This window comes from Phoenix dactylifera, chromosome 4 (genome assembly GCF_051530095.1).
Source record: "Phoenix dactylifera cultivar Ajwa chromosome 4, Ajwa_hap1_PhDact_Kaust_v1.1, whole genome shotgun sequence".
Lineage (NCBI taxonomy): Eukaryota > Viridiplantae > Streptophyta > Magnoliopsida > Arecales > Arecaceae > Phoenix > Phoenix dactylifera.
Window position 1 is genome coordinate 12,372,847 of NC_143193.1, and position 11,027 is coordinate 12,383,873.

At 57.0% G+C, this 11,027-nt stretch overlaps 1 protein-coding gene across 1 annotated transcript in view; it reads right to left on the reverse strand.

Annotated features, from left to right (window-relative positions):
* The window catches only part of LOC103714356 (P-loop containing nucleoside triphosphate hydrolases superfamily protein), a 49,215-nt gene extending 46,420 nt beyond the window's left edge, over positions 1 to 2,795 (reverse strand). The window contains exon 1 of the mRNA XM_039133854.3: positions 2,273 to 2,795. Coding sequence (XP_038989782.1) covers positions 2,273 to 2,527 — 255 coding nt within the window. The 5' untranslated portion in view covers positions 2,528 to 2,795. The remainder of the gene's footprint in view (positions 1 to 2,272) is intronic.
* Between the last annotated feature and the right edge of the window lie 8,232 nt (positions 2,796 to 11,027).

An 11,027-nucleotide genomic window follows, 5' to 3' on the forward strand; every position in this document is an offset into this window, starting at 1 on the left:
AAAAACTAGGACAGTAACAATTTAAAACCTAGATAAATCATCCATTATTATGTACTAAGCTCTCCTTCTCATCCCCTCTTTTTTACTTTGAACTTGAAATCACTGTAACCTCTCTCTGCCAAGTGCCCCACCCTGCAAAAGGAAATGGGATCCTATCCTATAATTGCAAAACTATACTTAGAGCTTTGATTATTTAAGTCTTAAATGCTTCCAACCATATCCATGAGACTCATTTAACACACAGTCTATACAATACCAAATCAAGAAGGATTATTGATGAGTATTCCAAGTCGCGTGATTATTGGGAGAATAATGATATGGGAAGCACATTTGTAGACACAAAAAGTTCTCTATGCCATGTGGCACAAGGAAATTGATGCAACTCACATAATTGTTGCCAAAAGAGGGGGGTGGCAATAACAAAAGCCAATCACATAAATCTGAATCTACTAGAAATTTGTGGCATTGGCAGTCAAGAGGGGGCACTTATAGCAGATTGCATAGATGAAGCAGGGCCCACAAATTAGATTCTAAGGAATTCTCATGATCCTATAAGGCAGCCCCCCTCCCCCACAAATTGATCTGCCTCTACAGCTTTCCATTTAAGGTCTACTCAAGTTGTCCAACTAAAAGAACAAGACTATAGACAGACTTAAAACATGTCTTCCATTCTTCACCACGTGCATGTGAAGTAGTGTAACTGTTCCAACATGTCGGTTTTAACTTGATACGGCAGCCTATCTCTTTCTGCAATAAGCCACACACAACCATATAGTTTATCGATAGCAACCCAACATGGATACTTCAAATATATCATTATCATTAGCTTATACAGGAAAATCAATTGACTAATATTGGTCTGAATGCCTTCTTTCAATACTAGCTGTGCCATAATTGAATGATAAAGCGACTAGGCATCTTAAACAACTTTTGCATGAGCATCATATTAAGGAAAACCACCAAGAATATCTATTCATCCCTATGTTCCTATTCACTTGTACATCCAATTCTAAAAATGTAAACCTTTTTTTCTTCATTTTCTGAAGTTACACTGCATCATCAAATAACTGCAAATTTATAAACCTCTGGAAATTTCCCAAATTTTGAAAAAAAAAAAAAGGAATCCACGGGATTAAATCTAGGTCATGATTCTCTCATAGATTTTCATCAAAACAAATACAACAAAAAAATGATCTTTTTTTTAATACGTTTTGTTGGGGGGAAAACCCAAGTCGTGCCAGTCTGAAGGCGCTCGGCCAAAGAGCGCCGACCAGAGAGGCGCTCGACCAAAGAGCGCCGACCAAGAGCAGCAACCCCGCCACAGGACACTCCGCTAAGCAACCGGCTCGGCTCAGCACCCGTGCCGGGCCCGCACCTTAGCCAAATATCCAATCTCCACCTAATCCTCTAAAGGATCTGACAACTAAATACATGACTCCACCACAATCTGCCACCATTCCTAGGTCATCAAGGCACGCGATCTCCGCAGGCATTCGGCATGCCCTATCATTAATGCATGAGACCCCCTCAGGCCTCCGATGCACTCGGTCATTAAATGAACACGGCTCAAGATGATCTCCGGATCACTGAATCATCAAAGCGTATGGCTCTCCCTGACCACCGGTTCACTCAGCAATCAATGCACTTGCCATCTACGAACCCCAGGCCCGCCACGGCCGGCGGTTCAACCACCCCAACGGGTCCGATCAACCGTGACAACTCCCAGACTCTGGCCTGATCCGGCCTTATTCTCCACAACGCCATTAATGAGCGTGATCGTGCCCAATTATCACAAAAGAAGATAAATTCCCCTGTCACCTCCCAGGTAACATAATATCTTCCTATAAAAGAGAACCTGGGGGGAAAGGGAAAGGGGACACTCAGACAAACACAAAAACACGGACACTCAGACAAACACAAAAACACGGACACTCAGACAAACACAAAAACACGGACACAGATACACAAAAAAAGGGAGAACAAACATTCTCCTCCTGGACTCCCCACATATTAGCCCCCTCTGACTTAAGCTTCGGAGGGCCGGCGCCGGGAAGCTCGGCCACCGGCTTTCTTGCAGGATTCTCCAGAAGGACGCCGCCAGTCGACGCACCGCCATCCACCGTCCCGGCAACGGAGCTCCTCCCCTCTCGGTTCGTGGCAGCCCCCGGGTCCAATTTCCAGCAACACGTTTCTTTTTCTAGCTAATAAATAGACGAATCGAAACCAGAATAATAAGAAAAAAGAAGGGAACCGAGATCAGAATAGGGCTCACCATGGCAAAAAGATTGGTGAAGCCATTAACCAGCGTGGGGATCTTGGTGAACCGCTGCTGGAATGCGTCGCTGAGGTTGTGCGCGGGGTCGGTGGAGATGACAAGCACGGACTGGCGGACCTGGGCGAGGAGGATCGCGAGGATCGAGCTGCACGTCGTCTTCCCCACCCCTCCCTTCCCCCCGACGAACACCCACTTGAGGCTCTTCTGCTCCAATATATTCCGCACCGTGCCCTCCGGCGCCTCCATCTCCATCTCTTTCTTACCCCTTCTTCTCTCTTGAAAAGAATAGATTATGATCTGGCTCGGATTTTGATTTCTATAGAAATATCGAGACGAACACGAACCTTTCGACCAGCGCAGAGCCGGGGAAAAAAAGAAGCCGGGATGGGACCAGGAATTGAGAAGATGGGAGAGACAGGAGAGACGGAGATTTGAGGGTTTTCTAGCTTTCCTCCGTTCACTTCCCAACCGGCTGGCCTTGATTATCAACGGCTGAGATCAATATGACGGTGCTGGCCTTGATTATCAACCGGCTGGCCTTGATTATCAATGGGTCGGGACGGCCGGCCTGATCTTAATTTTGGATTCAGACACCACCAAAATGAAGATCGGATCGGGTCGAATCGGATCCGGACCGAGTTTGGGTCGGGTCAGGTGCGAATCGGGTCAAGTCAGATCTGGGTCTGTTGCTGGAAGTCCAAATCGAGAACGATTGGCACAGCGGTGTGAACGGGGTTCCCTTGGAATTGCTTCGGTTGCGCTCCACCTTCCGCCGGGAAACCTGCAAGCAAGCCTCGCACCACTACCGGGGTAGTGGGGGCCCTCCGACGATCAAGTTAGGGGAGATCGAAGGAGAAGGAGAGGTAGCAGGTAAGATGATACTCTGGAAAATCTTGCTTACCCTCCCCCTTCCCCCCCCAGCCGCATATATATCAGGCTGGAGGGTTTTTCCGGGGATTGGTCATCGTGTGGCGCGATGGGGTTGCCACTGACATGGTCGTTACAGGGCGTCGTGGGGCGGCGCTGGGTACGGCTATGGCAGGGCGTAGTGGAGCTCCGCTTTGCACGGCTGTTACAGGGGATCGTGGGACAGCGCCGGATACGGCCGTTGCAGGGAGTAGTGGAGCAAGGGGCCGCGGCGTGCCTCAGGGGAACAGTCTGTTGTTGTCAGGAGTTTGCCGACTCGGGGTCGGATCGCTGGATCAAGGGGCAGCCGACTCGGGGTCGGGCTGCGGAGCCGAAGATATCCGACCCGAGGTCGGATTGCTGGATCAAGGGGCAGCCGACTCGGGGTCGGGCTGCGGAGCCGAAGATATCCGACCCGAGGTCGGATTGCTGGATCAAGGGGCAGCCGACTCGGGGTCGGGCTGCGGAGCCGAAGATATCCGACCCGAGGTCGGATTGCTGGATCAAGGGGCAGCCGTAGTCTTCCTGGGCGCGCGTGCCGGTCACGTGGGGCATGGTGGCTAAGTTCCCCCGTAACAGTAGCCCCCCACTTCCGAGCCTGGAACCAGGAGGGGAACGGGTGAAGGGAGTGACGCTTCGAGATTGCCGCCATCCCTCGGAAAGGCGCGCGCGCTCCGAGCTCCCCACCTTCTTTATGGCGTATGGCGGTTGTCGCTGATCTGGCGGTCTGCGGATTTCAGCGGACATCCTTCCTTAATGGCGTCGATTCGCCTTTGGGGCGCGAACGATCCTTCGGCAGCCAGGCGTCCTCTGGCGTCACCGAGGCGTCACCCGCCTTTCCGCCTATTTAACCGGGGGCCCTTCCCCCGTCCGCCTTTCTCTTCACAGGCATCCTCGAGTTTCTCCCTTGTGCTGCTGCCGTTACCGTCGGACTGTTCGTTCGCTCCTCCTTTGACGCTCTCGGAGCCGTTCTGCTGAGGGTCTCCTCCGAGGCGGACGACCGGATTATGGCGAAGGTCATGGAAGCGAAAGCTCAGATTACGGAGCGAGCGGAGGCGGCGCTGGCCGAGAAGAGCGCGGAAATCGGGCGTCAGGCGGTACAGGCCTATCGTCAGTCCGCCGAGTTCATCCGTGACATGTCGGACGCGGGGTCCGACTCCTTTGCCTTAGGCTTCGATGAAGGCCTGGCAAGGGTGTCCGCTAAATACCCCGGAATTGACCTGAGTGGGGTCTCCCTCCTCGACTCCCCTCCGATGCCATTGCCTGCCGATTCTCCAACCGTCTCCCTACCCTTCGCGGACGTGCTCGCCGTTCCAGACCCAGAGGTTCCTCCAAGCTGACTCTCTGTACTTTTCTTTGTTCTTTTCTTTGTATGTTGGCGTTTTGCCATGTTGTATGGGTCTCGGCCCTGATGCAACGAAAGTTAATGCAAACAAAGTGTTTCCTCATTTCACTTTCGTCCTTCCTCTTTTTAACTCCTGGTAGCGTCTCGCCGACTCCTGACTCTTGAAGTTCCTCCGGCGCTAGGCCAGGCATCCGAGGGTTAGGCCTCAGGAAATTCTTCCGGCGCTAGGCCAGGCATCCGAGGGTTAGGCCTCAGGAAATTCTTCCGGCGCCAGGCCAGGCATCCGAGGGTTAGGCCCCAGGAAATTCTTCCGGCGCCAGGCCAGGCATCCGAGGGTTAGGCCCCAGGAAATTCTTCCGGCGCCAGGCCAGGCATCCGAGGGTTGGGCCCCAGGAAATTCTTCCGGCGCCAGGCCAGGCATCCGAGGGTTGGGCCTCAGGAAATTCTTCCGGCGCCAGGCCAGGCATCCGAGGGTTGGGCCTCAGGAAATTCTTCCGGCGCCAGGCCAGGCATCCGAGGGTTGGGCCTCAGGAAATTCTTCCGGCGCCAGGCCAGGCATCCGAGGGTTGGGCCTCAGGAAATTCTTCCGGCGCCAGGCCAGGCATCCGAGGGTTGGGCCTCAGGAAATTCTTCCGGTGCTAGGCCAGGCATCCGAGGGTTGGGCCTCAGGAAATTCTTCCGGCGCTAGGCCAGGCATCCGAGGGTTCGGCCTCAGGAAATTCTTCCGGCGCTAGGCCAGGCATCCGAGGGTTAGGCCTCAGAAAATTCTTCCGCTGGTCGGCCAAGGCTGGCGCAAGCCGAGGCGACCGGTCGGGGCTTCAGGCTAGTCTGCTCCCGGGATAATCATCGGGTTAGCCTGGCATCCGAGGGCCGAGCCTCGGAGAATTTCGCTCATTGGTCTGCCAAGGCTGGCGCAAGCCGAGGCAACCGGTCGGGGCTTCAGGCTAGTCTGCTCCCGGAATGATCATCGGGTTAGCCTGACATCCGAGGGCCGAGCCTCGGGGAATTCCGCTCGTTGGTCGGCCAAGGCTGGCGCAAGCCGAGGCGACCGGTCGGGGCTTCAGGCTAGTCTGCTCCCGGGATGATCATCGTGTTAGCCTGGCATCCGAGGGCCGAGCCTCGGGGAATTCCGCTCGTTGGTCGGCCAAGGCTGGCGCAAGCCGAGGCGACCGGTCGGGGCTTCAGGCTAGTCTGCTCCCGGGATGATCATCGGGTTAGCCTGGCATCCGAGGGCCGAGCCTCGGGGAATTCCGCTCGTTGGTCGGCCAAGGCTGGCGCAAGCCGAGGCGACCGGTCGGGGCTTCAGGCTAGTCTGCTCCCGGGATGATCATCGGGTTAGCCTGGCATCCGAGGGCCGAGCCTCAGGGAATTCCGCTCGTTGGTCGGCCAAGGCTGGCGCAAGCCGAGGCGACCGGTCGGGGCTTCAGACTAGTCTGCTCCCGGGATGATCATCGGGTTAGCCTGGCATCCGAGGGCCGAGCCTCGGAGAATTCTGCTCGTTGGTCGGCCAAGGCTGGCGCAAGCCGAGGCGACCGGTCGGGGCTTCAGGCTAGTCTGCTCCCGGGATGATCATCGGGTTAGCCTGGCATCCGAGGGCCGAGCCTCGGAAAATTCCGCTCGTTGGTCGGCCAAGGCTGGCGCAAGCCGAGGCGACCGGTCGGGGCTTCAGGCTAGTCTGCTCCCGGGATGATCATCGGGTTAGCCTGGCATCCGAGGGCCGAGCCTCGGGAAATTCCGCTCGTTGGTCGGCCAAGGCTGGCGCAAGCCGAGGCGACCGGTCGGGGCTTCAGGCTAGTCTGCTCCCGGGATGATCATCGGGTTAGCCTGGCATCCGAGGGCCGAGCCTCGGGGAATTCCGCTCGTTGGTCGCGCGCCTATCACTTGCCGCTCGACGGGGTTTCTCCGTGGCCAGCTGCGATCGTGTTTCTCCTCCTCTCGAAGTGTCACCTGGGGAACACCAGAAGGCCATTAAATGCTAATTGAGGCGTTACCTGGAAAATAGGACCGGCCAGTTGCTGCTTGCGAGGAGTGCCAGTTAAGCGGCCGCGATACGCGCATTCTTCGAGGCGGATGCGGCCTGGGCGCATGCGGAGATACGGGGGCCGCGGGATACACGCCGCCCGGAGTGTCCTGCACGAAGAATACAATTAAGGAGAACGACGCTTAGGAGATCGTGGGGGGATAAGCCTCGAGAGCCGGAACGGCTCCGGATTCGATGTGCCCGCATTTATTGGAGCCACCCGCATCGGAACGACCGGGGGGCCACAGTTTGGCTATAAATATAAGCGTAGGTGCGGTGGAGCCTGCCAAGCCGGAGCTGTTCAGGTTGCCATGGGTCGTGGACCTCCTCTCCGGCGCGTGGCTGGAAAATCCCTGCCGGAGGAACGGGAGGCGCGCCCCTCGCGACTTCCGCCAACTAGCCGTTTCATCTGGGATCAACGGGAAGATTCTCCTCGGTGGAACTCCGCCCTAGGCGTTTCATCCGGGATCACATCCCCCCTCTTTTCAGTCCCACCTCCCGATGGAGCTCTGCGCTAGACGCTTCATCCGGGATCGCGCCTCCTCACGCTCTTCTCCCTTGTATTCCTTTCCTCCCCTTCTCCTGGGGAAGACCGGAATATCCCTTGGAGGTGGCGTTCCTCTAGAAGCAGTGTGAACTTCTTCTTCGTCCGCGCCGGCTCTTCGTCTTTTGCGTGAGGCGTCGATGGCGCCTCCGGGGGGAAGCACCCACGGCCAGTGGGATTGTAGCTGCTTCGGGCGGAGGGTTCGGGATCCCAGATCTTCAGCTCCACGGAGTTCCCATCTCTTCCTTACTTTCTTTACTCCCCAATCCCCCTCTGGGAATTCTTTGTAATCACACGAACACGCCATTGTAACCAGGAATTATTGAAATGAAAAGAACTATATATTTTTTTGAACTGTCTTTCTGGCTTTGTCTTTCTACTGGTAATATACCCGCAGGTTAGCGGAATTCCAGCTCCTTGGAATTTCTCGACCATCTAGGACCTCCAACTGGTAGGAGCCAGGTCGGTTTACCCAGCGAACCCTATACGGGCCTTCCCAATTTGGCACCAGCTTCCCACCTTCCGCGGGTTGAGATGCTTTGGTTCGCCTTAGCACCAGATCTCCGATTCTGAAAAGTTTTGGTTGGACCTTAGAGTTATAATATCGGGCCACCCTCCGCTGATACATCGCCATCCGAACCTGCGCCATTTCCCTCGCTTCTTCCAAGAGGTCCAGGTTCCCTCGGAGTTGCTCCGAATTGGCCTCGGGTCGGTGCGCGGCCACCCGGGGCGAGGGGAGTCCGAGCTCCACGGGGACAACCGCTTCCGTGCCATAGGTTAGGCTGAAAGGCGTCTCCCCGGTAGGGGTCCGATGCGTGGTCCGATACGCCCAAAGGACGTTCTCGAGTTCTTCGACCCAAGCTTGCCTCGTCCGACCGATTCGCGCCTTAATTCCTTGGAGGATTGTCCGATTTGTCACCTCGGCCTCGCCGTTGGTTTGGGGATGCGACACAGATGTGAACCGATGCTCGATCCCGAACTCCTCGCAGAAGTCACGGAAATGCTTGTTGTCGAACTGTCGACCATTATCCGAGATGAGGACCCGGGGTACCCCAAATCGGACAATGATGTTTTTCTTCACGAACTTCCGGACTTGCGCCTCCGTGATAGTGGCCAGCGGCTCTGCCTCCACCCACTTGGTGAAGTAGTCGATTGCAACAATCAAGAATTTCCGCTGGGCGGAAGCGACGGGGAATGGTCCGAGGATATCCATTCCCCATTGTGCGAAGGGCCAGGGTGCGGTGATTGGTGCCAAGGGGACAGAAGGGACTCTCTGGACGTTGGCGTGGCGCTGGCAGGCGTCGCATTTCCGTACGTGACCCTTTGAGTCCTCCAACAAGGTAGGCCAATAATAGCCTTGCCTCATGATCTTGTGCGCCAAGGACCTAGCCCCCGAGTGCGATCCGCAGACGCCCTCGTGGACTTCGCCGAGGACGTAGGCCGCCTCTGAGGGGCGGAGGCACCTTAAGAGGGGGGCGGTAAACGAGGTCCGATACAGCCTCCCTTCATAGAGTACGTAGTGGGCGGACTTCCTGACAAGTCGCCGAGCTTGATCTTCGTCTTCAGGGAGGATCCCTTCGGCGAGGTAGGCGACGAGCGGGTCCATCCAAGACGGCTCCGGATCAATCGCCATCACCGCTCCAGCCTCGCCGATGCTCGGGGCATCCAGGGTCTCCAGGTAGATTGCCCTCGACAAGTTGTGCGCCTCTGCGCCCACCAAGCGGGACAACCTGTCGGCCCTGGCATTTTCGCTTCTGGGGACCTGCTGGAGGTCGACGCTGCCGAGGTCGGGAATGAGTGCTTGCACCTTCCGGACGTAGTTCTGCATGGTCGGGCTCCGGGCCTCGAACTCCCCACGGACCTGCCCGACCACCAGCTGGGAGTCGGTGAAAACCTTCAAACGCCGGATGCCGAGCTCCCCGGTGAGTTTGAGTCCCGCGACTAGGGCCTCGTACTCCGCCTCGTTGTTGGTCACTGGAAATCCAAACCTCAAGGCATACTCGGCTATCACTCCATCAGGACTGGTAAGGACCAGCCCGGCCCCTCCACCCTCGGGGTTCGACGACCCATCGATGTGAAGCGTCCAGGTCGGGAGGTCGAGGCTGGGCGTTTCCGGCGGTCTAGGTTCCGCCACCTGCACCGTGCACTCAGCGAGGAAGTCCGCAAGCACCTGGGCCTTGATGGCGGGCCGAGGCTGGTAGCGGATGTCGAACTCACCGAGTTCTATTGCCCACTTCACCAGCCGTCCCGCATTCTCGGGGTTGCTGAGGATCTGTCGTAGTGGTTGATCAGTTAAGAGGGTGACAGAATGGGCCTGGAAATAGGGGCGGAGCCTCCTGGTCGCGGTCAGCAGCGCGAAGGCGATCTTTTCAGCCTTCGTATACCGCGCCTCGGCATCCCGTAGGACCCGGCTGATGTAGTACACGGGCTTCTGGAGCTTTGCCTCTTTCCGAACCAGCACCGCACTGACCGCAGTTGGGGAGACCGCCAGATAGAGGTAGAGCATCTCCCCTTCTTGCGGCTTGGACAGCAGGGGAGGAGACGCCAGGTATTCCTTGAGCTGGTCGAATGCTGCTTGACATTCGGCCGTCCAGAGGAAGTCTTTCGGGCGTTTTAACACCTTGAAGAATGGTTGGCAGCGTTCGGCCGATTTTGCCACAAATCGTCCGAGCGCGGTGACCCTTCCAGCGAGCTCCTGAACCTTCTTCACTTTGGTCGGAGGGGACATACCTTGGATGGCCTTGATTTTGTCCGGGTTGGCTTCGATACCCCGCTGGTTGACAATGAAACCGAGGAACCTCCCGGCCGAAGCGCCAAAGGCGCACTTCGCTGGGTTCAGCTTCATGCGAAACTTCCGCAAGGTGGTGAAAGTCTCCTCCAGATCCACGATGTGCTGGTCTGCCTGGCGGCTCTTCACCAGCATATCGTCCACGTACACCTCCATATTCCGGCCGATTTGCTCTTTGAAGATTTTGTTGACGAGGCGCTGGTAAGTGGCGCCAGCATTCTTCAGACCGAAGGGCATTACCTTGTAGCAGTACAGCCCCCGGTCTGTTATAAAGGCAGTTTTCTCCTCGTCCTGTGGGGCCATCTTTATCTGGTTGTAACCGGAGAAGGCGTCCATGAAAGACAGCAGCTGATGTCCGGAAGTCGCGTCGACCAGTTGGTCCATCCGCGGAAGCGGAAAGCTATCCTTGGGGCACGCCTTGTTCAGGTCGGTATAGTCGACGCACATCCTCCACTTCCCGCTCGCCTTTCGGACAAGTACGACATTTGCCAGCCACTCGGGGTAACTCACCTCACTTATGAATCCTGCCTCCAAGAGTTTGTCTACCTCCTGGTCGATCACCCGGATCCGATCCGGGGCATAGTGTCTCTTCTTCTGCTTCACTGGCCGGTGGGTCGGGTCGACGTTGAGGGCGTGAGAAATGACCTCCGGGTCGATCCCAGGTACATCGGCCGCCGACCAGGCAAATACATCGGCATTGGCTCGGAGGAATTCCACCAACCGGGCCCGAGCTCCCGGGTCGAGATTGGCGCCGACCCAGACCGCCCGGTCCCGGCGGCCTTCCTCGAGGGGAACTTCGATCACTCCCTCGGCCGGCTCCCCCTGCCGCAAGGCCACCTCGTCTCTGGCATCAAGGGACTCGACGCTTAGGGCTTCTGCGGGCTTCTTCCCTTTGAGGGTCGCTAGGAAACATTGCCGTGCGGTCGGTTGGTCACCTCGGACCTCCCCGATCCCGGCCGTCGTGGGGAACCGCATGAGCAAGTGGTACGTGGAGACCACCGCGCGAAGGGCGTTCAGCCCGGGTCGTCCGAGGATAGCGTTGTAGGCCGAGGGAACACGGACGACCAAGAACCCGAGTCGCACCGTGGCTTCTGCGGGTGCGACGCCCGCAGTCACAGGCAGCTCAACGACACCTTCCACCGGGACAGC